The sequence below is a fragment of the Haliaeetus albicilla genome, chromosome 9 (genome assembly GCF_947461875.1).
Source record: "Haliaeetus albicilla chromosome 9, bHalAlb1.1, whole genome shotgun sequence".
Lineage (NCBI taxonomy): Eukaryota > Metazoa > Chordata > Aves > Accipitriformes > Accipitridae > Haliaeetus > Haliaeetus albicilla.
Window position 1 is genome coordinate 1,822,281 of NC_091491.1, and position 27,089 is coordinate 1,849,369.

Consider the following 27,089-nt stretch of genomic DNA (forward strand, 5'->3'; position numbering starts at 1 on the left):
GACTTTGTAACCTCCGCTGGCAGCTGGTGAGCCCGGGGGCAGCATGTGTTTTGGGGGGGCACCCGCCTGGCACGGCGGGTCTGTTCCCCCCCAGCCCTGAGCTGTCACGACGCTGCTGCAGTAACCAGGTAGGCAGGAGTCACCTTGAGCGCAGCTTCTCAACCGCTTGAAAAATTTCCCCCTGCGAAGTCAATTCTGTAGACACGTCATTTCTCTCGGGGCGCCTCTGGCAGCTGCTGTGCCCCTGAACTCTCCGGCGATGGTAATTAAATTTTGGAGGAAGGAACAAGGAGAAGGTTCTGGGTTTGGCTGGTGCGTTGGGAGAGGAGTAGTGGCAGTGGCAGGTTTTGGCTTTGTTCCTTTGCTGTGGGGCTGCCTCGCACTTCTCCTCCGCTTGCTGAAATCATGCAGAAATCCCTGGTTTTTGTCTGGAGGGACTGGTTGGCTCCAAGGACATGGGAACCGAGCAGGGTCTGCCAGGCTCGGCAGGCGCTGGCTTACCAGGGTGGTGGTGAACCGTGGCCCCATCACCAAACCCGGGGTGTATCCATGCCAGGGGACACTGGTTTACCAGTGCCTTTGGGTGGCAGGTTATCTGGTCAAAGAGCCTGAAACTGGACCATTGCTGACAAGCGACGGGAGCAAGCTGGGGGTTTACCCCTCCCGGCCTCCCCACAAGGCACCGGCACATGCCCCGATTGCAGGTGGGCACCCATCGTCCCCCCTCTGCCCAACTGTGGAGCAAGGGCTGGCACGGTGAGAAGGGCTCTCCTTGCTTGGGGCCATCCCAGGGACCCCAGGGACGTCTCCTCCATCTGCGCGCGCTCTGCCTCCAGCTCCGTTTCTCAGGGGCGAGGAGGAGGGTGACAGCATCTTCCTCGCTCGGAGGCACGCGGAGGGTAGCAGGGCTCCGGTGTGTCCCGCTGGGAATGCGGGGTGGGTAGGGGTGCAAAGCCCTTTGCAAGGTCACAGCAAGCGTGCAGCGCTGTGGATGCTCTGGTTTTCTCTTCTTTCACCACCAGCAGAGCTACCGCTGTACTGGCATAGAAACCATCCCATTCCTCGTGCTGTTACCAGTCTCTGGTTTTGCTGCATTTGCTAACTGCTTCCTCAAAATACAAAGGCACTTCACGGTTTTATGCTCTACTTTTGCAAAGTCGATAAATACTAAAAACTTCTGCTCCTGTGGTCAATCACAGTGATTTTTTGGAAGGGAGTGAGCTTTTCTGGGCTCTTTGTCACAGAAGAAACAACTCTGGGAAAGCATACTTCCATTTTTTTAATAATCTATTTCTATAATTGAAGGACTTCAGATTTCTTTTGTAAGAGCAAGCGCCTGCTTAAACATGGAGACAAATACAACCAATAATATGTACTTGAAATTTAATGCAAGCTAATTCATTTTGGCACAGTCCCAGATATGCTGATTAAATGGCCTGTGAAGTGCTACAATATCTTGATAATGTACATTCTACATTTGATTATATAATCAATTATGTTGCACCTAATAAAATTTAAAATTAGTGAAAAAGCTGTGAGCAGATTGTATCAGATGCAGAGTGGGTCTTGGGCAGCTTTAAAGAAACTTCTGCAAGCGTACGCTCTGAAGGAGCGTGCGTGTGCGTATATGTATCTTCCAAATAGCGGTCTTTAGCAAACCAGAGACTCAGTAAAACATTCCTGTTAATGTCGTGACTTGATTTAAAATAAAATAAAGTGCCTGCAGCTCCTGCTAGCCTTGCAGAAGCTCAGGGGTGGCCGCCCTGAAGAGGTGACCGTGCGGTCGCTGCACAGTACGGTTCGTGCACGACTCTGTCAGCCCCTGCCTCTCCCCGACTCCTTTTGCCGGAGCCCGTTTCTCCCCAGCTTTTGGCGAGCGGCAGGCAGGGCTGGGCTCTTCCCACGCCAGGTGCTTCTGGCGTGGTTGGGGAGGAGAGGAAAATAGGGTGCAAAAAAAGTCTTTGTGCACAACTTCCCCCGTCGCTCCCTTGGTTCGCTGCCGCCAAATTTGCTAAAGTTTTCTATCGAGAGATGACCCTGCACTGCATTTTTAAAACGGCTTAGATATTCTTGGCGGTAATTCCGCGGCGGCTTTAGAAGGGACGTTCTCCCCCTTGGCCAGACCCAGAGTTCAGCTCTGCGTGTTGGGTTTTTCCTGCGCCCGTCAGTGGGAGCAGCCTAACGGCGAGAGCAGAGCCCCCCTTCACCGGCTCTTCCCTGCTCGGGGAACCCGAGTGTCCGTCCCCGGGGAGGACAGCGCATCCCGGCCAGCTCCGGCAGCCTTTCCTACTCCATCATCTGCGACATCTCCGCTTGCTTAGCAGGGTCAGCCCCGGGATGCCGGCTCGCCCGCCCGGGGCGGCTGGTGATGCTCGGCGCGGCGGGGAGCTCCGGGCTGTCCCCCCCGCCTCGGCCGTGCGCCGGGGAGCAGCCGGGATCGTTTGGCAAGCGTTTCTCATTCCTTTCCGGGAAAGTTAGCGATTTCTGGGTGACTAGCTACAGCAGGTTAGGGAGAATTTGGCCTGGATTTTATAGCCCTCCAGTAAGAGAGGGTTGATGGGAAACAAATGCGTTATGGCCCCAGACAAGCTGTTGCTACATTTTTTGTTTCATTTTAAAGCAGCACTATCAACCAGTTGGAATATAGGCCTGGAGTATCGCGGGGAGTAATCTAATTAGTATGAAGTCAATTCACTAGTTCCTTTTGTATCTCGTGATTAAATAAGTGGGAAAATGGCTTGAAAATTAGGTGCTAGAACAACCCAATTACATTTCTGTAGCTTTTTGTATTCAATTTCATAAACAATTTTGCTCTTCGCTGGTTAATCAGTGAATGCCTTTTTCCAGTTTGAAAAGCACTTTTGAAATTATAATGCAATTAAATTGTGTGTGGATGTTCTGGCATAGCGAGTGTGAAAGCTGGGGGCCTGGCAGCCAGCCATGTTGTACCTTGACAGTAATGAGTTCCTGAGCTGGCAGCTTGCTGGTGTCATTCATAATATTGTCCACGCTGGGTTGCTGTAAAACGCGGCCACCTCAACTCCTTTCCAGCCCGGGTCGCCAGGATCCGGGCGCCAGAGCCTCTCCCTCCCTCTGCGCCGGGGACAATTCCTCGGCAGACCCACCGCGGCTGCGGGCGGCGGGGATCAGCCCGCGGGACCCTGCTCCGCGCTTGGCCGGCGGATCGAGACGTGTGCGGTGAAGTTTTTTGCGAAGTTGTAGAGCAGCTGCATGCTTGCTTTGGGTTTTTTCTTTCTTTTTTTTTTTTTTCCTCTTCCTTATGCGAGCCTCTGTAGGGCTGAAGGAGTTGCCCTGGGGGGCATAACTAGGGCAAGTAGGAAAATGGCTCAATGTTTTGTCCTTCTCAGAGTCAGTGGTAGATCTGCCCTGGACCTCGCTACCTGATAGCTCTTAGCTCGGGGAAGCGGTAGCTCTGGGCAGCTTGTCCCCGCGTGAGCTCTCCCCAGGCTCCCACATGGGCTCCGAAGCTGCTGTTTTTCTCACCAAAATCCATAAGGGCTGGGGTGTTGTTTAAGCCCCTCTCTTCACAGCCAAAATGCCGGTGGTCCACACAGCACGGGAATCGCATGCGGCGCCAAGTGGCATCTCATCGGATGCCAGCTGCAAACGATTTCCAAAGGCCACCAGCTCTTTGACGCCACCAGGCTGTGAAGACCACTACCTGCTACGTGCTTCTGCTCTGCTGTGGCCCATCTCGGAGTTTGTCAAAGCACGCTCTTTATTCTTGTGGGGTGTTTGTCTTGTATTCAGCCCGCTCGTGGTGAGCAGGAGCTAAATTCAGCCTCCTGGGGAAGGGCGACGGAGTCTGTGTGATTGCCACCGCCCGTGATTTACGGCTGAGCACCACAAGGGGAAAGGTAGAAAGCTGTGTTAAGAGAAAAAGAAATAATGTTAGAAATAATTACTTGCTTGGCAGGTTTTAACAAGTTCAGTAATGGTATTAGGTGCCCTTGGCTCAAGATAGTAACCTCCTCTTAAATGATCATTACCTGGCTAATAAAGACCTCAGAGCAGGTCATTACAGCTTAATTTAGACATAGCATCCTGTTTGGTTTGCACGGCATTGCCATCTTTCAAGTTGTTGAATCTATTGCCCGAGCACCGTGGTTGGGAGTTGGGGTTTGCTCGGGCTTTTCCTCTTCCAGCGGCTTAACGAGGAACTGAGCGTTTGCTCGGTCTCGATGGCCCTTCGGCTCGGCTGCTCGTGGAGGTGGGGATGTGCCCGGGCAGGGGAGAGGACGAGGGACTTCTCCAGCTTGGCGCTTCGGCTCTGCTTGCGGCTCGTGGCTTTCCTGAGCGTTGGTTCGAGGGAGGGTGGGAAGAAGTGATGGGAACGGATGACCCCGTTCGGAAAAGCTCTTGAACGCGTGTTGGATTTCACATCTTTTTCAAGTCAACGGGGTTTAAACGAAGGCTGTCGGGCTTTGCCCTGTTGATGTGTTGTTTTGGAGAAACCGTGGCTTTCAAAGTCTTTTAGGTAGTGCTCGCTCAGACGTCTCCTTCACATGGGGACCGTCCCCTGGCCACCCCAGGACACGCCAGGCGTGCGCACGTTTCCCTTCCCACCATCTGCCTCGGGAAGAGGAGCTGGTTTCGGAGACGAGCGACCGCAGGCAGGCGGGAAGGTGTGCAGGAGCAGGGGTCCAGCCTCGTGCCCGCCGAGCCGCCCCAGCCTCTGCTCGCTCACGGATGAGCCGTCATGCTTCCCTGACCCCATTAGCTGCAAGTTTCAAATGCAAGTAATTATAATAACCAACCCCCACCTGTTATTAATATTTTGGAGACATCTCTCTGATAAGCCCATCTTTTCAGCCAATTTCCTATTTCTACTGAAGGCAAAGCATCTTTCCTCCCACTATTGTAAATCTGTTGTTAAAATGAAGAAAAGGAAATGGAAAAAAGGATCCCCCCCAACAACAAAACCGTAACACCAGGCTCGGTGCTGCGCTGCCTTTGTCAGCCCTGGATAGAATTATGCATCATGAATAAAAACTGCTGTCAACATGCATTGGTTTCAAAACATTAGAGCATATGGTATGTGATTATCTGTATTGTCAAATGCAATAAAGTGAATTTGGATATAATAAAAAATGTAATATTTTAGAAATTTGGTAATAAACTGTGGAAGAATTGACAGGCAGAGAGTATTTGATGCCTGTAGGCAAACAGATAAAGATGGCAGGACTTTGCGCTGGGCGGGCAGCCGCTACTGCAGTCGCATTAGGAGCAGCTGGCTTTTCTGACGGGGGAGCCTAACCGGGTTAGCTGGACCCGGGGAGCGATGGCCCTCCATTCCGTCCCTGCCTTTGCTGCCGAGACCCGCTGCCGCTCCGCTTGTCCTCTGCCACGCGGGGCTGGCAGGCAGGGGCAGGGGACCGGGGTCCACCGCTGGCCCCCCGCGGGCAGGTCTGCGCCCTTCGGCCGCAGGAGAGGAGGGCGCGGGAGCGGTGATTTCCTTGGCTTGCCTCGTGGCACGGCGAGGGGCTGCGGGGCACTCGTGTGGGGGGTGGAAATCAGCGTTGAGGTTTGTCGCTGGCTCTGCGTGCTGCAGGTCTCGCTAACGAACGGGCAGAAGCGTTCGCTTGAAGGACGAGGTTCCCATTCTGGTTGTAGACGGATTAATTGGATTTTAGGGAGTGGTTGGGGTTTTCTTCTTTGATAGCAAAAAGAAATCTGTCAGGTTATGCCATGCTTCCCCCACCCAGCTGCACTCCCATCGTTTTTGTACCATCGACTCGTTAGAGAGCTGGGAAGTCCATACCTGCACTGAAAGGAGCAGTGAAAAGCTGTGAGGAGCAAGGGTGGGTCTGCTCCCAAACACTGGAGGAGCTGGAGTTAAATACTGACGGAAAAGCAAACACTGCCTGAGATAACTTGCTCCTTCAGTACCTCATATTTCAGCCCGATGCTTTATTTCTCGAGCCGCTGACAAAAATGCACCCGTTGAGACGTGATGTCTCCAACAGAGAGGACCTGAGTCAGGAGCAAACTTTGGGGCCTCCCGTGTAGAAAATTCAGATGCAAAAAATGCAGACGCAAGTGTATCACATGTACATGCAATTTTTCTTAGGTCACCGCTAATGCTTCTAAATGATCTGTGAATGCATTAATGGTTTCTGTTAATTAACAATGTGATAAAACTGGCATTTAGTAAGTTGCTGCGTAGCGTGCGTTTCAGTCATTATGTACTCAGCGCTTTGGTTTGATTTCAGAATGTTAATAGAATGAAATTTTAATGAAGATTTGTTGTTATGAAAAATTTATTACGAAAAGTTCAGGTACCGCTTACATTAGCAGGGCCTGTGACACGTGGTGGGGTTCCCTTGCCGCAGCCGCGCAGCCCGGCACCGGTGCTCCCTGCGACCACGAGGGCTTTGGCCAGAACTGGCATCCTGGCTCCGGGGAAAATCCTTCCCCAAAACCAGTCTGGGTGGGTTTTCGCCTGTTCAGAGCGGCAGGCTGCTACGTGGCGCAGCGGCTGCTCAGCCTAAGGTGCCTTTTTTTTTTTTTTTTTTTTTTTTTTTGAGCGATGCTCCCTTTGTAAATGCCATGCAGTCATGGGAGGACAGAGCAAGGAGCCTGAGCCTTTGCAGCTTTCCAGAACAAAAGCAAAGGAGTATCTTGCTGGTGCCCTTTATCCAGCTGCGTGGCTGACCTCAGCTCTTTGCTCTCCTGCCGCGCTGGTATTGAAATGCTAGCACCTTGTATGGAGGTTTTTGATCTAAGGCAGTTGTCTGCTGATTTAATTTTGAGAATTTACTCTCATGTCATGGAGTATATATTGACACTTTAAACAGCAGTAATACCTGCCTGTGCCTGCCAGGAGAACCTGACTATTTTCCATACCCACCCAAGATGCACATAAACACTAGATGGATGTGCAGGCTAATCATCTGTCTTGATGAGCGTCATTCACAGAAGCACTGCTAGAGAGCCCACTTTACAGTTAAATGAGGGTAATATTTTCTATCCTAGACCATAGGTGTTAACCTTCTCTTTCCCCTTCCATCTCCTGGTGCATCCCTCTCCCGGTCTGGTTATCAGCAGGGCGGGCTGAGGTCTTGTTCTCCGTGGAGCAGGAGGTACCTTCGGGTGGTCCCTTCAGGTGTGGTCATCGCTCTTCCCTAACCTCCCTAACCGTACCGAAGGAGGCAAAAATCTGAGCAGTGTGCGTCTCTGACTGCGGCTGTGGTCTGTGAATCTGGAGAGAGTTACTTGTTTGGAAACCGAAACCTCTCCTTCCGTGTGTTTGCAGCACAGGAAATTGGAATAACAGGAAAGAACAAGTTAGAATTGACAGCTTTTATCCTAGACGATCTTCAGCTTTAACGAGCTGAGTTGCAGTAAGTCAGATGAAGACTCTGAGGAAGGGACTAGAAAGTGGCAGGAGAAGAAACGTGGGACCTGGACCACAAGGAAGATTTAGGCAAGAAGGTGGTAAAGTCAGGGCGATGTTTTCAAGTCCTGGCTGTTGGGTTCTGGTGCTAACAAAAGAATGGCTTTTCCCAGAGGCAGGATTAAACCCACAGGTCCCTGTTCCCAGACTCTCAGGGTAATGACTTGAATTACCTTTGCAGACAGCAAGAAGTTAGAAACATCCGTGGTTCACTGTCTGAGCAATTAAAATGTCCCAGCCCCTCTGCTCGGATCATTCTGTTTGTCTGTAAAGACGAGATTCGGTGACAGCGATTGCACGACTTGGTTTCATGTCCCCCTTTCCGCTCCTCCCTTGCAGGTTTACTATTATCATTATTATTATTATTTTTATAAGGTAGCTTGGCAGTCTGGGATGCGTGGTAGCTTACTAAGTAACTTTTTCCCCTCTGATTACAAGGGATGTGTGAATAAAGTAGAGCGGTATTGATTCACACCAATCTATGCATCGACTGTGTGGGAGCCACTTGCAATTCCCAGCAGCACCAGAAAGCTTTGCAACAGGGAGAAATATGACCAGGCAAGTTGAGAAAATAAATTAAACTAGTGTCAACTTTTCTTGTTTCTTCCTTCATTATTAATGGATGGAATGGGGCTCGTTTATCAAGAAGAGGAAAAATTAATTGACACGGGCTTTAATGTTATTATGCCTGGCTTGTCTGGTCACATTTCTTCATTTTTAATTTTTTTTTACTTTTTGAAAGGCATTTTATTACAGTTTACAGGACCAGCTGCCAAAACTATCGGTATAAACAAGAAAGCAGGTGCATAAATAATACCACAGCGGGACCGGACCTTTCTCTGTTTCAGAGCTTAAGTAACTTAAATACGGGGAGAAGAGAAGAGGCATGAAGCAAACACAAATGAGCAGATCAGGTACTGAGACCTAACACAAAAGGGGAATGCGGCCTGAACTAATATTTCCTCATTACGATGCTGTGTGCTGCCGTGGGTGTCAGGCTGGATATTCCCATCCGTCAGCGCAGCCATTCGTCAGGCAGCGCCCGCTCCGGGGGCCGGTGGGACCGCAGGGACCCGGGGCTCGCACCGTGCCGGCTGGCTTGGGAGTCTGGAGCAGGACGGTGCCGTGGGAGCGTGTTATGTGTGTAAGAGGAGACTGATCCTGCATTAACGAGAGCACCAGCAGGCGACCGTCGGGTTATTCTTGCCTAGCAGCAGGAGTGAGATTTAAGCAGAGCCCGCATCGCTTATTGGTATGATGTGGACCATGTAAATCTCTTCCCTTCTGCTCTCCGTGCTCTTGTCTCCTGCGCTTGGTCTTTGGGATTATTGTGCAGGCACAAAAGAGCCTCGGTGATTACTTACTTCCCAGAACCCTTTCAGGAGCTCTCTGGCGCGCTGTAAATGCAGTAAGGGGCAGTCCCAGCTGCAAAGACCCTACAGTCTAACCAGACAATACGGACGCAGCTTGGGCAAAGAGGAGCACTGCAGATGCAGAGGAGATGAAGTGCCTCGCTCCTCATCCTCAGGCGGCCCCGAGACAGTTGAAACAGGCTCCTCCGAGTCTCCTCCCAGTGCCTTTGCCCACCAGAGCATCTCTCCTGGTGGCCAAAGAGCCTCTTAGCGGAGCAGCGGTGCCCGCGCCTCCGGCGAAGGCGGTTTTGGCTCGGGTGCCGGGCTGCGAGCTGGCGATGGAGGTGCTGGCAGCCCTGGCGCTGCCTTGGCCGTGGGGGACCCCGCTGCGGCGGGGGGTCCCGGTTTGCCCGTGGGAGCCCTTCAGGGGCTAAGCCCAGCGTTCGTCTAGGTTTAACCTTTCTGGCGCGGGATGCAATCGCCTTGTTTTAAAGCGTGCAGAGGCTTGAAAGAGCGAGACCTTTAACCCGGTAAGCTGCTTTCGTGTAGTTCTACTGACGGGTGACGTCCTCTGTGTGTGCAAACGCAGCTGCAATATATATCACTGTGCACGCAGATAAAACTCAGGCTGTGGAAAAGTTGCTGCCAACCAGCAAGAGAAAGTAGATATATTTCATAGCAATGGTGTCGTCAGCTCGCTATATTTTACCGAGGTTGACATAAAACCTCTCAAGTGACGACAAAGGTGTGAAATATAGTTGGTTTGAGTGTGAAAAAAACAAAACGCAGAACACAGGAGCACTGACGTTTGGTATCTTCCATAGGGCTTCTTAATATTATTTATGGCTTCTACCGATTTTTTTAAAATTATTTTTATCTTTTAATGGTTTCAGCCACTTTCTCTGAACAGTGTTTCTCTTATTTCTGGAATACCATGGCAGAAAGTGCTGCAGCTGAGCTCTGCTTTGCTGCACGGAGCCGTCCACCCACAGGCCTGGGCAGCTTTCTCGGCTGAACCAGGCTCTGGATCGAAGGAGGCTTTTCGGTGTAATGAAGGTGTGTCGGAGGATGCGTCCTGTGCCGTCGGACGTCAAGCGTCTGGGCTGGCATCTGCAGGCTCATCGGAAAGGTTTCCAGGGGAACTTCGGGTTATATGGGTACTTGAGACTATCTTGTCTCGCGCTAAGAAAGGTATTGCGCCAGATTTTCCCTCCCCTGTGAATAATACGCTTGCATCTGGTTCCTAGTGAAAAAATCCCCTCTTGTGAGTCACTGTTAAAAAAGCACCGTTCTGTCAGCCAGCGATCCCGAAAGAGACCTGGTCCATGGCGGCACCGAGTACCTTCCACTGGTTTTACTTCAACTGAAGGCATCTGCATCCCCTGGTAATTGACCCCCAAACATTTTAGCCTCTGATTAGCCGAAGCAGATTCCTCCGTCTCCTTCCTTTGCCCAGGCCGTTCCTGGTAATTAGCCGGAGCTCCGCACGCGTGCGGACGCCTGCCCTTTCCCCGAGCAGAGCAAACCCTCTCCCTTCCCGGCGCAGGCTCGCTCCCAGCCGCCGGGGCTCTGGGAGATCCTCGCGCATCGTTTCGGTGCCTGTCAGTGCCCATTAACCAGCAGATGAATAGAGTGAAATGACTCCTTTCTCCGAGCAGATGCTAAAGGAGGGTTTTTTCACCTGAAGGTCGTGAATACATGTCTCGGCTTCCTTTAGTGATCACGCTTGGCTCGGAGCCTCTCGTTTGGGGGCATCTGTTTGCCTCTTACTTTATTTTTTCCCTCTTCTTTGTCTTTTCTTTTACAGAAAAGATTATTCAAATGAATATTCAGTTTTATTCATTTGAATAAAAAACCCAACCGTTTGACTCTGTTAAATGCTTATCTCTTAAATAGAGCTTGTTAGCTTCCAATAATAGCTTCATTCAGAAGGATGCGGTATAATTTCATTTTAAAATGTGTGCTCCTTGACAACCGGAATCCTATTTATGTCACCATTTTAAACAGCCTTCTTTGTTTTGTGTTAATCTTTTTCATACACTTTCCGAGAACCATTTTTTTGTTGACTCTTAGTATCTCTCAGAAGAAATAATTGTCTATTTAGTCCAGGAAGGTTTCTGAGAGTTTTGGTAATTTAAAAATGAGCATGTATTCATTATGCTAACTAATAAGGCATGCATGCTGTAATATTTTTGTGTGTGTGTGCAACTATTAAAAGTTGGAATCTGATATTCAAAAAGTGTAACAAAAAAAAGGACCCATTACCCATCACTTTTGTGGAGTTTTTAATTCTGGAGCAGACGATCTCCTGGGGATTGTTCCGTTAAGGAGCGACAGCTTCTCTTCAATAGCATCCTATGGATTTTAAGTGCCTGTATGTGTCCAGATTAAAATCCTCTGGCTGCTTCCCAATCAGCTAAAGATGTCGGTAACGGTAAAGGTAAAACATTGTGAGCCTTCAGCTACGGACCGAGCGCCCTGCGTGGGCTCTGGGCCTGAACCTGCGAGCCCCCTGCCCATCTGCCAGCTCCAGAGAGGAGGGAATAAAAGATGGTGTTGGGTTTTCTTACAGACCCAATCACGTCTGTTTTTTCTTGCCAAGCCAGCTCGACCGGCCTGTGCTAAGTGGCGTAGATCTTCTAAAACCTGCAAATGAGTGTTGACACCTATGGATTGTTATTTTATTCTTGTTATAAAATCTGTAAATGCAGAAAGCTGGGTGGCTATCTGATTTAATCAGACAAATAATTTCTTGATAAACCTGTGTTTAAGCCATATGGAGTGGGACGAGAATGGGAAACTTGTTTCCAAGTCCAAATGTGTAATGACTGCAGTGGGCTTTCTCGCGGTGCTATGCATATTAAGGCTAATCTCCTCTAAATTCCCTCTCTCTCCTCCATCCTGGCAGTGAGACCTGACAAAAGTTGAAAGAGAAATCCTCAACTGCAGTACTCACTAATGAGTTACTAATGATGAAGATGTTGCTGGTGCTCAAACAATTAATGACTTGTAGACCCGGACTGGCCGTCTCATTGCGCTGGGCAGAGCTAGTCCCCAGCGGCGCGCTGCTCCCAGCTCCGGTAATTGCCCAACGCAGCATGCTCCGGGATTCCTGGGATGCCGTATTCAGCCAGTTAACCACAAAAATTTTAGTTCTAACTACAGGTCTGTTTAAGGTAGATTTAAATGGAGTAATTTAGAAGGCAAATGAAAGACTTGAGTTAAGTAAAATACTTCAAGCTGCTACATGCTTTCAGTGCAAAGTAAAATAGTGTTCTGAGCGCGGGGCTTGAGTCTGATGTGCTGTCGGATGATGTGTTATGCCTTGGAGGAGACCTAGAAACCCTTTCTGGTGGTTTGTCCCCCGATAAGAGGCTCCAAAGAGGGATGGGAGCATTCCCCATTGCTACATGTACTGTGCATTCCCGAACAACCTGTCTGGGAGCTGCTCAGACCTCGCCTCGAAATGCACTTTACAGCTTCAAGTACTGTAGCCTGCAAAACGTATCTTGTACCTGTAGGTTGCCGAAACCCCGGTATAGTTTTAATATTTTCCGCTGCGCCCCATCAAAGCAGATCTAGCGTGCGTTTGAAACAATGAAGTATTGGTTTGGGATCCCAGCACAGAAACTGCCGGGCACTTGCTGGGAGCGCTGGGTCGGGCAGGGGGAGCAGGTCGGGGTGACACCACCACGGCACTCCGGCTCTGGAGGCTGCTGATTGCAGATGGGAAGTGTCGGTAGCAAAGCGGGCTGGAGATGAGGCTTCACCGCTGTATTCCCAAACAGCCGGGGGGCTGGGACGGACGGACACGCGGCCGGTGGCAGACGGGAGCTGGGTCCCGGAGTCAGCAAAGACAAAACTGCTTCAATGCCGCGCATGGCTGAGCAGAAGGATGCTCACTGGGCAAAACTATTCATGGAAAATAACACCGGGCAGCGCTGGTTTCCTCTCCCTCTTCTTTCCCCCGCCGCCCCAGCCAGGGGCGAAGGCTGCTGCTGGGGATGCCCCGGCTCCGGCTGGTTTGGCTCGGAGCCCGGGGCGACGAAGACGTCACGTGCTGTTCCACCAGCGCCGAGTCCAGCAGCGTTCAGTGCAGTTTGGGAGATGGAAGTTCACCCTGTTGTTAATTTTTTAAGATTTCATTAGCTTAATTGGAGTCGATGTTGACTCATCAAGCCTTTGCCAGAAATGTAGCACATTAGATTGTTTTTTGTTTGTTAGCTTGATTTTTATTTTTTTTAAGGAAGGAGCAGGGAACATGACTGTGTATAGCTGTGGTGGGCTGCCAGATTTCTTTAGCGTGGCCCCAGCAGAGCAAATACAGTGTACAGCTACAGGCAGGCAGCAGGCATCAAACGACCCTAAACCAGCCCAAATCCACGGCTCCTTTGAAGCAGCAGCAGAGAAGAGAGGAATGATTAGATCAGAGGCCTTAAAAGTAATGGTTTCTGGGAGGCCTCAGGATGTCCTGATGAGGTATTAGAGGAAGTAATTCAGGAAGAAAGGGACAAATAACCACCTCCGGAGCCCGGCTGACCCGCGGGGCCGGCTGCATCCGCGTGGGACGGAGCTGCGGTGGCTGCGCCGCCGGCCCCGGCACGCAGCAGCGGGGATGTTTGCTCAAAGTGAATGGAAGCGCAGAGTGCTGCTGCATGTTTGGGGAGGCATTGGTATTTTTTGCCCGCCGGGGGTGAATGAGGAATCATCTTCTGTCTTCCCGGATTTTTTTTTTTTTTTGGGTCGTGTAATGAGTCAGCTCTAATGGAGAAGTCCCGTGGAATTAAACAAGAGATAAAATCAATATGGTTCCATAGAAATATAATTGGGTTTTGTAGAGATTGCTCTTAAAAACCTATAAGGTGTAAAAGAAAATACGGCCTTATTGTAGTTTCTGAGCCATCATGTAACTGGGGTGTAACTATCCATTAAATTCTGCAGGATGGATCAAAAAATCCATAAGGAGGTTTTAATTCTCCATTAAATCCTATGGAAGAGCTGGAACAGAACCATATTAATTTTCCCCGAGACAACGCTTCTTCCCTCCATTAGTCTGTAATAAGTTCAGCAAGAGCTCCAAAGGCAGCAGGTGTATTTACACGTGCATATTTTTATGATAGTTTTCCAAAGTCCCCGTGGCTAAGTGATGCTTTATTAAAATGAAATTGTTTAACTTCACTAATGTTTTCCTCTCCCCCTCCCCTGTTTCTTTATTAAATAGGATTTGGCTTCGTAACTTTTGAAAATGAAGACGTGGTGGAAAAAGTCTGTGAAATTCATTTCCACGAAATCAATAATAAAATGGTAAGTCGTTTCTGTTCCGCAGCGCGTGTTGGTGGCAGTGAGCTCTCGCCCTTTGTCGCAGACGTGTGCGGTGCCTGGGTGGTGGCCCTTTGGGACAACCTTCGCGGTGAGGTTAATTGGGTGCTGGGCACAGCGTACCTGGCGCAGGCGTCGTGGGAACAGGAGCACGGCTTGCTTGGACCCTGCTCCTGTCCCCTTTCCAGCAGGACGGGTGTCTGTCCCCCCCCGGAGCACAGGCGTTGTCTGCAGGCTCAGGCAGCCGCCCCAGAGCAGGTTTTGGTGTGGGAAGGCAAAGGGCTGACGATGGTGTGCATCGACCTGCTCAGCTTCTCGACCAGCCTTGGAGAAGCCCTCCTCCTCCCCGCCGGCTCTTGGGAAGAGCCGTGGCAGCCGCTGAACGGCTGCGTTGGGGCTTTTCAGGAGGGAAGTGGACTGGAATAGCCATTACAGACTGTGCTCCCAAAATAACCGTTCTGGTCGAGCTCCCGAGTCCTGATAACTGCTCTGACGTTGCTGCTGCCCGCTGGACCATGTCCCCCGGGAAGTCATGGCTCTCTGCCATCGAGCCGCAATCGCTTTCCACCCAGGCCCTACCCAGGAGCCAGACCTGGGTGAAGTTTTTCCTAAATGACAGTCAAGTCTCAGGTTGCAGGTTGCCCTGTCAGTAAAGCCACTGAGCCAGATGAAAATGGGCATTTGTATTTCAATTGATGCAGTAACTTAGATATTTTCAACTAAAATATTCTTTTTCCCTGTGTCAAAACATCCTTTGCTTCTCAAATGTGTATTCAGATATGCATTGTATATTGGTCTGATACGTGTTCACAGACTTTAAATTCAATAATAGAGCTTTTAGTGTGGATAAGATCAAAGCAATCTCCTTGGCATATGCTGGAGGCCTGATTCAATATTTGACTTGCTAATTTTTCCCAGGGCACTGAAATAATATTCCTCATATTGTTCCTCACTGCAATATGCATCTGAAATAAAAGTAAGGGTCCCCTTGGCAAACTGAGTGGCGGGATGGCAGGGCAGGGCAGGGCTGGGGCAGTTCCCCTTGCCCTGCGGGAAGCCTCTCGTTCCATCTCAGACGGTGCTGCAGGCTTTGCCTCTGCCCTGTCCGAGCATCTCGCCGCTTCCCCAGCCGCCTCCTGCTTCTGGGGTCTCCTGCCTGCCACCAGCGATACCTCGCCTGAAATACATGTGGGTTGGGGGGGGGCACTCGTTCCCCTGTATATAGTTACTAAATGCTGATTAATCTGCACTAAAACAAAACAAAAAGAACGAACCCCAACCACCCCCACTCCAGCATCCAAACGACAGACCCAGCAACAAATTAGAAACACTTGGAACGTAAATTTAGGTAAGATTGTCAGTTGGGAGGGAAGAGCTACAGTGCCACACTCCAGGATTTTCCTACCGCTTCATCCGGGTGGGTGCGTGTCATGTCATACTCCGTAGGTTTAGTTATTTCACACAAGAGGTTTTTCTCTGGAGCAGCTCAGCACTGACCAGTATTACTCTGGTGAGGTGCTGGATGTAGGCTGGAAGGAGCAGCGGGGTGCCGGTGCATCCCAGCAAAACCAGTGCCAGCAGCAGGGCAGAGCACTTTGTTTGATGCTTCATAGTGGGATCTGCACTCGTGCGCTGTAAAAATCTTACCCAGGTGTTGGCAGACCCCTGCTAGGGGAGGAGTGGTGGGAGAGCTGTTGGGAGGATTTCTTCCCAGATGAAAGGCTGCGCAGGAAGGTAACAGCAGTGCAGGGAACGTGGAGGATGGGACAGGGCGAAAACACTCCAGGAACATCACAAAGAGCAAAAGAAACAGTGTAGGCTGTTGGTGTTTTGTTGTTGCGGATAATTAAAAGATATTCCTCCCGGCTCTCTGTGCCTGCTTGGGGCATGATCCGGGTGCCACGATGCTTTGAGCATTCTCTTCTTTTCACTCCTTCTACAGCACTAATTTTAAAAACAGACTACGAGGGAGGAGATGAGACATGATCCTGTCTTGGGACTGACTCATCGTATTGCTGATGCGTCTGCAGATTAATTACCAAACCCATGCAGAGGCAGGAGAGCTTGTGCACGTGTGTGTGACAGTGAGCTGGTGCAGATGGCTGGAGGTGACACGCAGCCGGCTGGGGGTCAGGGTTAGGTGCGGACGTACTTTCCGCAGCACCCTCAGAGACTGACCGCTCCTGCTTCGTTTTTAAGATCTCCCCCTCTAGCGCTGAGCTGCGAAGGGGACGGGTTCTTGCAGCCCCAGCTTGAGATGATGGGGTTTGCAGCTGCTCCGTGAGCTGGGACAGGGATAGCCCATCCCTGTCCCCATCCCCATCCCCGTCCCCATCCCCGGGCTGCTCAGCTGGGGCATCCACGGCTCACCCTGAGCTCGCTCTTTCTCGTCTCCCGAATGTTGTCATTTCCCAAAGCGTGGGGGCAGGCAAAGGGTAGCGGGGCTGCTGTTGTTCACGAGCCTATTTCTAGCCTCCCGTCTCCCTGGCAGGCTATTTTTAGCCCACCCATTCTGCTTCTGTTGCCATCCGTAAAGCTTAGAATGTCAAATGTAATATTAAACGAGCAGTGGGAAAGTGAAAAGAAAATGCCAGCGAGGTATTTAATAAATGAAACTTGGAATTTACGTGGGAGGCCAAAGATGGTCTCCAAACATTGCGGGGGGGATCAAATAAAACCCAAACCCCAGAATACTGTTCCTTTGACATGAGCAGGCTGCTTTGCAAAGAGAAACCTGGTTTTCTAAGGGGGTGCAGAAGTAGCTGGAAAAGAAACGTGATGGAGTAATTTGTTTTCCCTTAGATCCCACTGTGATAGAGTCATTCACATCACAGGTACGGTGGGACAAGTGCCGGCGAGTGGTGCGGTGAGCTGAGCTTGGCCCGGGCGCTTTGCACTGAAGTCAGGATCTCAAGTCAGACTCTGGAGCAGCTGACAAAAGTGTTAGGCTGTTTTAAAATAGACTTTGACGCTGCATAGCACGTAACAGCGCTGTGGCTGTTTCTCTCTCTCGTGGTGGGATTTTGTGGGTTTTGTGGTTTTTTTGTTGTGGGTTTTTTAGTGTATCAGCACTCTTCAGGCTTCTCCCTGGACTGGCAGCCTTCGCTGCGTGGTGACGTTTTAGATGTGTGTATCACACACCACGTGCCTTTGGGTTTTCATCCAAATAGCTTGTAGTCTAAGGCACCTCCATCCCCGGAAGGACTAAATTGTGCACCACGTGCAGAAGGCAGGAGGGAGCACGAGACCACCGGTGCCTGAGGTCCATGCAGCAACGGGGAGCAGAGGAAACACGACGCGCAACCAGCAAACCACCTCCAACCTTGCACAGACATTTTGGGAAGCCACTGGGTCCTTTGCCAGTTGGATGTCATGGAAAGCAGAGGTCAAGCCCTAGATGTGGTGTTGGGCCTCATGCGTGATCCTGCTGCCTCTCCAGTTGGTGTCTTACTGATGGTGGCAACGGGTTTGCTGGCTGTGTTGGGGGGATGCCTGTCGTGCTGCTCGGCTGTTTACAGGCATGACCCTGGGCTGCAGGCGTTTGGGGTGCTGTAGGTAGCTGGTTCTGGAGCAGATGTCTTTGGGGAGGCTTGACCAAACTGACCCTGCCATCTCTGCGTGCAAAGCATCTGGGTCAGGGAGTGGCTGGAGGGCTGAAGATGAGATGTGGCATTGGCTTGCCCAGAAGGCACGTCAAGGGACAAAGGGGAAAGTTATAGGACATGAGAGGTTTGCTTGTGGGCATGTGCTTGATCTGGATCCAGAAATCACCCTTCTCCCTTGTGAGCAAATGGTTTTAGTGCTGTAAGCACGTTCTGATGCTTTTGTCCCCAGTCTGCAAAGCTCATCACACCTTGCCATTCCCTCACCCCTCCCAGCCCCCCATGGGGTCATTAACCCTCATTTTACATTCAAAGCAAATAACCAGAGAGTTAAGAAACAACCTCCAGTGGCCACAAATTAAATGTGGCAGCTCCAGTTCAAGGACCTTACTGCAATCCCGGGGAAACTCGTTGGAGTTGAGGTTGTCCCTTCACTTGACACATTTGTAGGAGTTATCAAAAGCGAGCTGTCATCATGAATGGGGCATGCGGGCACCAAGGCTAAAAGCGTGCCTGCCCATGGGAGGTCTGGTTGTCAGCAGGTCACGGGAGAGCGTTGCTGCTCCTTGTTTCCTACTGTAGGATCACTACCAGCTTGTAGAGCTGGAGCCTGACACGTGGCGGGATGTTGTGGGAAAGCATGTCTGGGCACTGGTGCGAACTGTCGTGCGAAGAGGCCGATGGTCCTGGTGACAGGTTCTCTGCAGGGCGTTCGTTGCAGTGAGGGTGATAGGACCCCGTGCAGGATGGTGCTGGGCAGGCAGGTACGCAAGGTGTCACCGGTGCTAGGAAGAGGCTGAAGGTGCGGTAGCGTTGGAAACCCCATCTGTCAGCTGAAGGACACTGCAGACCGCTTGCAGGTTGGATGCATTCCTATAGCGTTGTCTCCAGTGTGCTTTAAACGACGTTGCCCGTGAGTCGTACAGTGACGCTGCCCTTGCCAGGGTCTCCAGGGGTGGCTGGGTTCTCCAGGACAAGAAGGAGTTGCCCAACGCTGGGTGTCAGCAGGTGTTTGGGGGGCAAACTGAATGGATGAATCGCAAGAAACTCTGGCAGACTCCTCTGCTCACCCGTATCTGCTAACTTTTCCTCTTAGGGTCTGAGGACACGCCATCCCATTGCCCACCTTTGTCAATGATCTAATGCATTTTTTAAATATGCCTATAGCCTTTCTTCTGTTGCCCGGTGTAGCCCTGCCTTGGCAGCAGGACGGGGTGAATACAGATTTCTCTGTTAGAGGAGCGATAGTTTTGGCTTGCCATGGCATGAACGACATGGCGTCCCCAAGGTAATTGAATCTCAACTAACTGTGAATCGCACGTTGCTGGCAAGACAAAGTTGCCTTGTCTTTGGGTGGTAAAATGGGGGTTTGTGCATTGTGAATATGCGCGCATTCTGCTTTCCTCAAAATAGCCCTGGTTTCCCTGGAAAGCTGTTAGCCACGGGTTTTTTGAGACATCCTGGTGCTGAGAGCTGACAGCCTGTTTTGTTGCGCTGGGTATAAGAGGCTTTTCACTCCCCATCTCAGCCGTCCTGGGTTCTAGTGGCTTTGACTGCTCAGCTTGACCCAAGAGTACCCCAGTGTAATGTTAATTCTCCAAACTAGACTAAACAAAAATACTGAATTTTAGTTTCCCTGCCTTTTTTTTTTTTTTTTTTTGCCTTAGAGTTAAAACTTTCTTTGTTAGGCTGCTGAAAGTGAAGCACATCCCTCATACAGGGGAGGTGGAAAAAATCTGGAAATTATTAAGATGCACAGAAATACTGAACTGAAAGTTTGTGCAAGATCCAGATTTATGTACAAAGTACCCGCATCGGGCGGGCTCTTGGGGGTGATTCGGTACAGAGCTGAGCACTGACTCGTAAATCCAGATATATTCCCTCTTGGAGAAGCCCCATTGCGCGTCCCGCTTTGCCGGCCCACGTGTGACGTCCCTGCTGCCTCCAGGGTTTTACCCTCGCGGTAACCGTGGCTGCAGGCTGGGTACGGCCATCTCCATCCCGTTCCCCATGGAGGAGTGGGCTGGCTTCTTGCAGAAAAGCAGCCTGGCCCCTTTTTTTCCACTTTTGCTGCCTCTGCTGGTGGCGAGGCACCAGCCAAGCCCACCGCTGGCCCACTACCATGGGGCTTCACCTCCTGTTGCTGCATTTTCCCCGTTTGCCGACAGGATGGGTGCGTGGGCAGCTCCTGAAGAGCACCTCGAGGCCTGATGCTGGTGAATGGGGAGTGTAAAAACCTACCCGAGGCGTGCTGCCGGGGCCGGGGTCGCACAGCCCCTTCCCGAGGGATGGCGGAGCAGGGCCAGGGCTCCTCATCTTGTATTTTTCATGGCATCCCTCCCAGGGGGAAAGAGTCTCTGCTGGATAACGGAGAATGTTTTTGTCCTCAATATGGGGTATATTTGTTTACAAAGGCTTAGGAATTATTTTTCTTTCCTACTGGTGACTTTTTCTTCCCCTTTAAATCCCAGTTAAAACTTCTTTGCAGCTCACGGCCATTCCCTTTATATCCTCGTGTGCTGTGAAAATCATAAATTACGCTAGTCTTTCAGAGAGCAGCGGTAGGCTGTTTTGTGGTTGCAGAAGCTAATTACTGGGTTATTGTTTCTAACGGTGCTAATCCAAACTTCATTTTCCTGTTAATTGTCCGTCGAGCCAGGCTAGATTGTTTTTATCATCCTGACTGTTCGCAGCACCAGCGGCCGCGAGGTGTAACCAATGCCACCGTGACATTTGGAGTGGTGGCGAACCCGAAAAACGCGGTTGCGAAATGAGATGACACACTTCTGGTGCTCACCCCCGGTCGTTTGGCTGGAGAAATTAGATTGGCATACTCCTGTTAAATGCCCCTCTGATTAAAAATAAGCGAAGGACAGTTTCAGAGGATATTGCGGAGCTGTTGTGCGGGGCGGCGGGGAGGGAGGCTGGTGCTGGCGCTCGGTGTTTTGAGCTCGCCGTGTCCCTTGGGCGGTTGATGGAGAGGGGAGGTAGCGGCAGGCTGCCGGCTTTGGGGCTTTCTGGGGGCACCGAGGCTTCGGGGGGGCACACAGCCGAATTAGGCTGAAACCCACCATCAAGGCTCAGGCTTAAGCCTCCTTGGGAAGCTCTGAAAGCTTCATCCCCACGGGGCAGCGATGGGGCTGGGCAGTGGGCACAGGCATCCTGCGCTGTCCTCGTCCCCAGCCCTGCTCTGGCAGCGGCACCTCAGTGTGCGAGCACCTCCCTGACAAATTCAGTGATGGGAAGTTTCCCGTTTCCTTTTCTTTCTCTTTTTGCCTTAGTATCAGGACCCAGGAACCCTGCGGGGCAGTGGGGGGCTCTCCATCACGCGCTCAGTGGCACACATGCCTGCGGGAGTCTGTGGGTGTGCAGGGGTGTGCGTGGGTGTGCAAGGGACAGGGTGCGCGGAGGTCGGTGGCCCCGGCTGGAGGACACACACCGATCCTCGCCGCAGCTCTCCGTGGGATGTTTCTCTCCCAGACTCACTGCCCCGACAGCACTGAAGAGGAGACGGAGGGAATCGCTGGCCCCGTTGCGGCACCGCCCGAGTTTTGGGATGTCTGGACAGCGGGTCTCTCCAACACTGCTCTTGCTCTTGCTCCTGCTCGCCCGTTTTCCCCATTTCCCTTGCGCAGGGCTGTCCAGGCTCTGCACGCACGCCTCCCCGCTCCAGCTGTCCCCAGTCCCTCTCTGCCCTTCTCCCACTGCCTCCTGCAAGGACTCAAATGCTTCTTGGCAGAAAAGTGGCAGAAGTTGAACTCCAGGAGACTTTTCACTCCCAACTTCACTGGTTTGGGGCAGCTTGTTTGCAAGAAGAGTGTGTTTTGACAGCGTTGGCAGCGTCTGAGCATTGTAGCTTCGGGAAGTGTTGCAAGCAAGCAAAGTAAATACGGTCTGCGGAGGTTTGCGGCAGAAAGGGAGAAGTAGGTGGTTTTGTTTAAAATACTCCCATTACAGTCAGTTAACCTTTATGTTACCTAAATGAAAATTGTATAAACCTGAAATTTTCGCTGATCGGGTTGCCTAGGAACAGGCGGTTGGTTTTCATAAGACAATGAATACACAGTCACCGATCGGGCTATTAGGCACCGAGATGTTTAGCCCGTATTATCCTACATCCCCGGGTTTGCCTGGGGTGGCTGCCTGCTTTCACGCGGGGCGCACGCCCGCCTTTGCCCCCTTGCGCGAGTGCCGGAGGCGATGCGGGAGACGCGACCCTGCTTGGATCCGACCCTCCGCGACCAGCAGCCCTGTTCCCGAGCCCCTGCCGGCGGGCTGGGGGTGCCACGGCCGGGACAGGAGGGTCGAGGGCAGCGGGGCTGCCCGTGGCCGTGCCACCACGTCTGCCGGGAGCACGGCCCCAGCTTGTGGCATCCCCTGCTCTCACTCCGGTCTGGCCGGGAGAGGGCTGGGGGGAGCATAAATGTGCAAAGAGGATTAAGGTTGAAGAACAAAGTTAGAGGCATAAAGCTCAAAATTCTGGATTCAGCCCGAGACCCTTACCCTTAGACCAGCGATTCTCATCCTGCAAACCGTACAGGTGGGGCAGATGGCGGCTTGGGGCTTCCCCGTGCAGGGCTGCGCTGCGGGTCTGCACATTTTCCTGTTGCTCAGAGCGTGGACTAAGGTGTAGAGCCACAGAAATGCGTTGGGATAACTCTGGTTTGCCCCAAACCAGCTTACCGGCACGGCTGTAGGGCCAGCGCCGAGGGGAGTGCAGGGGCAGTCTGCTGGGGAGGGGGTGGCAAGTTGGTAATGCCGGCGCTAGAAAATGTGGAAAAGTGCTTTATTTCTCCCTTTTCCTATGCAAAAAGAGGCTGGGAACCAGCACCCAGCGGTGTGGCTGGGGGTCCTGGGGTCCTGGGCGTCCCGCTGCCGGCCGGGCTGGCTCACCACTTCTCACAAGGTGTCGGTGGAGACTCGCCATGTGGTTCAAGTGGCATTAAGCAACTTCAAAAGGCAGCAGGAGTAACTGGAAGTGAAAGAATGCAGATCGTTTATTAATAGGGTTTACAGAAATTTTCTGCTGGGTAGAAATATTGATTCTTTATTCCTATATTAAAAGGAGCTTTTTGTAATGATCACTGAGAGTCATTTTCTGTTATCGATTGCAATAGAGCCGTGCTGGAGACCTCCCTCCATTCATTCCACACCCGCGAGTACCATTGAGAGGGAACGCAGCACAGGTTTTCCTTTCAGGAACATGGCAACTTCTTAAATCAGCATTTCTGTCATCTTTCCAGTGGGGTTTCGCTATGTGTGTTTAAAGAGACATACACATTTGCTCTTTTAAATACGTTTACGCTATTCTTAAAGTTCACCTTTGAGGGGGAGGCGGTGTGGGGAGGCAAATGCTAAAAATAAAACTCCCCCCTGAAGTAGATCAGTTCTGCATTTGACATTTACATGGAATTCATTTGCATCTCATTTGTACATGTTTCTGCTCAATAGGTAGAATGTAAGAAAGCACAACCTAAAGAAGTGATGTTTCCACCAGGGACGAGAGGAAGGGCACGTGGATTACCGTATACCATGGACGCTTTTATGCTAGGGATGGGAATGTTGGGTAAGTGCCGTAGCCACCACACGTCCCCCGGAGCCAGCGGCTCCCGTGTTGTCTCCCTGATTTCTGAATGCTTAAGCTGTAGGGGTGAGCAAATCCCTGCACCTGTGTGGGTGCGAGTCTAAAACTTTAGCAGGGGTGGAGTGGGGAAAATAATCCTGTCTGTGGTAAATGATTAACTCCCCCCCTCTTTCTGGAATATAAAAATTTGCATTTAAATGGATGTTTTAAATAGCCTGTTTTACTTTTACTCGCAAAAATAGAATGATGAAAGATGCAGTGTGTTCATTCTGACTAAAAATGATCTCTCCCCTTTTTTAGAGGAATTGAGTCACACATTATTCCCCTTCTTTTAAAGGTATCTTTGACAGTTCAGCATAGATAATTGAAAATCTTGCCGGTTCTTAAATGGCATACAAGATGGAGAAAGCAGGGAGATGCGTAAGAGTGTAGGTCGCAACAATAATTACAAGTTTCAAGGAGATGGAACGGTATTTTAGTCCAGAGTATTGTGTCCAGAAAATACTAATTAAATGGGGTAAATGATATTTAATGGCAAAATTCTATTTGTGCATGAAGTCTATTTAGTTATAATTGGTTCTCATTTGTTTCTGCCTAGATAGTTGTTCTTTCTATATAACGTGACAACCTCTCGATACTCTGTCCTCAGTTTTACTAAGCCAAAATGCTGCTAACCCATTGCCAACGTATTTTTGTAAAACCCCATATATTTTCAACTTTCTGCTCCCTTTGTATCACTGGACTTTCCCTCGGTTGTCACCTGCTGTGTCCATAAAGCATGCATGAACAAGAGGGCATCTGGAGGTGTGCCCAGGCAGAAATGAGCCTTTCCCAGGCTAGCGTCCCTGGTACGCGGCCCCTCCAGGATGCTCTGAATTTTCTGTCCTGGGTTTAGAAGATCCCAGAAACTGAGCACAAAAACCAGCCTTGAAAGCTGGTGTTCGGTTGTCCTGAGCTCTGCCAAGCAGGTCCACAGGCTGTCTGAGATGCTGGAGGACCCCAAGGCTCCTGGACTGGGCGTCGGGTCAGAGGACTCGGTTCCTATGAGTATCAGGCTGTTATGCTGAGATGTCTGACTTGAGGCACCGCTTGATTTGATAGGGAAAACTTCCCTGCCATGTTTGCTTTATCTCTGAATTAATAGTACTTCTGTTCGTGTGGCTGGAACGATCCATTTCTGGGATGTGTAATTCGGTTATTTCAGTTGATCATCTATTTTTCTGTCCCCACACTCCACCGCCGCCCTGCCCCATAGTGTTTGGAAATTACATTTTACGGTTAAAATATTTATCTTCTAGTCGGTCTGTGATTTTGTTACCTGTATGTTCCCAATGTGCTTGAACACATGTACTCTATTTCTGTTGTTTCTCCTACTTTTCCGCTCATGGTGCCCGAGGTTTGGGGTGCTGGAGGTGGTGTGTGCTGCCTTGCTGGCCAGTCCCACCCAGCTGCTGGAGGAGAAAGCTCAGGTCACCCTGGGTAGGCAAAAAGACCCCGGGCAGTCTCACTTTTCTGCTCACCATGGGCAGAGTTGCCTCGACCCTTCCCTTCGCAGCCGGGCAAGAAGCGAACGGAGCCGGGGTCCACCCCAGTGACCTGAAGGGAAAATTCAGCCCTCAGGTGCGGCGCGAGTCATTCCCACTGCGGCTGCCTCTCTGGAAAAAGATCGTTTCAAGCCGCAAGAATTAAGGGAAGGAGCCCTCAGCGAGCAGATCTGCTTCTGCGCAGAGCAAGTGCCGCGGGTGCCTGTTGGCAAATTCCCGTCCCGCTGCGGAGGGGTGGGTCGGGTCACTCCGACCGGCTCTGCTCCGGCCGGTCTCGCAACGTGCTCACATTAGATTTCAAATCAGGGTGACTTGCTCAGAATTAATGATTGATTCGTGTTGAAGGCCAGATGCTTCATTATCTGCTCTAGCTGTTTTTTTCATCTTCCAAGTTCCTGCTTGCTACAGTGACACCGTATTAAATAATTAAGTGCTAAACAAGGAAATGGCAACACGCGAGAGCAAGGCTGTCCGGATGGCCATTATAAATCCCTGTTTTCAAAGGCTGCCTGTAAGAGTTGGCTTCAAGGGGCCTGATGGGCAGTGGCTCAGCGGGGAGCCCGAATCTCTCCTTCCCAAGCCCCCACAGCTGCTCGCTCACAGTGGGACCCCATCCCCGCAGGGAGAGGGGCATAATTAACCCATCAAACGATGAGGCGCACAAAGTAACGTACCGCCGGAGGCAGCGTCTGCAGTAGCCGAGCGTTTTGCTGAGATCCCAGGAGGCTGGTGTCTGCCCTACCCCGTTCCTGAAGCTGAAACAGAGCGATTGGGGCTGCTCTGGAAGGATTTTTATACCTGTTTCCAGAAGCCCTTGTTCAAGGTCACCTTCTCCAGATGCTGTTCCTGGGCAGAGGAGGGAATCAGAGGAACGAACGTACGAGACAACCCAAAGGAAAGAGTGGGGAGCGACTCCCTCCAAAGCTATTAAGGAAGTTGGTCTTTTTCATTAATCACAGCCTCCCCAAGGAGCCTGCAGCAGCCGGGGTCTAAAGGTGCGTAGGCAGCCGCTTCTGTGCTGATTTGGTTGATTGGAACAAAATTAAAGTGTTCTTCTGAAAGGATTTTTTGACTCCGAGAGCGCGGGCAGGCTGAGCCTTTTGCCAGGACTGCTTCTGGGCTGTCTCGGGCTCGATCTGCTGATGGGACGCGCGCGGTCTCGCGGGAGATGGGGAACATTAATTAGCCACTCTGCATAAAGAGCGGGCTGGAGTGGTTTCAGTGATCTCTCTCTCCCTGGCAGCCCCGTGGATGCCCGTGAATGGGCACTGTGTCCTCCCAGCAGGCAGCGCACACATCTGCAGCTGAGTGGGAGCAGTTCGGTGGCCGAGAAGCTTGCCGTGTGCCCAGAAGAAGCCTCACCTCTGTCACCTCGTCCTGGCGTGCAAACCAGGACCCCCATCGCCCAAGGGCGTGTGGGTGTCACTGCGTTGCCCCACGGCTTTTTGCCTTCCATTCAGGTCTGTACCTGAAAACTCGAAAAAAAAGAGAAAAGAAGAAAGCAGCTGAGGAGCAATGTTAATAGCAGGTTGTCTCTGTCTGCCCTCCCATCTGAAGCAGCTCTGTGCGTCTGGGATGTCGCGGCTGCTGTTGCGGTGATCCCAGCGGTGACACCCGGCTCTGGAGGGGACCGCTGCGCTGCTCGATCTGAGCCGGGGCCCCACAGCACTCGTTTCTTCTGGCAGTGGGCATCTTAGACTTGCTGGTGTTTCATATTAAAGTTGGGCTCTTTTTAACTCGCAAACTGCTCCAGAGACGGGAGCGCTTGGCCCATAAAGCTTACACCCCCAGCCTGCCGAAACGATGGCTGATGTGAACACCAGATTTCAGAAGGTCTCTAACAGGCTGCTTATATCACTGCACAAGGCAGAGCGGGGCTCTGCATTACTGCACACGTTCAATCTAGGTAGGCTGAACTCATGCATAAAAGAAGCTTGTGCCCTTCAAAGAAAGTCATTCCTTTTTTCCATCAGACTCTGTTTAATAGAGTAGCAGCTGCCTCTGAGGCACGATTCAGGAAGGGGAGCCCTTCGTTAGCACAGGCTTCCCAGGAGGCTGGCACGACTTACCGGAACCCCCCGGGCTCCCGCAGCAGCACCCGCTGTAGCCATCGCTGATGAACGCAGCTGCGGCCGGCTTTAGCTTAGCTCTTTAATTCCCTTGAAGTAGGAGATAGGTCAACTTTGTTGGACCAAGGGAGAAACTTCCACAGCAGACGTGTTTCTTCTCCGTAGCTGCTTCCTAGGACGTGACCACCCCCTGTGTCTGTAG

The 27,089-nt window shown here is 51.3% G+C and overlaps 1 protein-coding gene across 33 annotated transcripts in view; it reads left to right on the plus strand.

Moving 5' to 3' along the window:
* The window catches only part of MSI2 (musashi RNA binding protein 2), a 259,898-nt gene that overhangs the window by 184,585 nt on the left and 48,224 nt on the right, over positions 1-27,089 (plus strand). For all 33 annotated transcript variants that reach the window (XR_011326024.1, XR_011326025.1, XR_011326026.1 and 30 more), the window contains 2 exons: positions 13,991-14,073; positions 23,142-23,256. Coding sequence is in view for 30 of the 33 variants with exons in the window: in XM_069790893.1 (XP_069646994.1) it covers positions 13,991-14,073; positions 23,142-23,256 (198 nt within the window). In the remaining 3 variants the exon portion in view is untranslated. The remainder of the gene's footprint in view (positions 1-13,990; positions 14,074-23,141; positions 23,257-27,089) is intronic.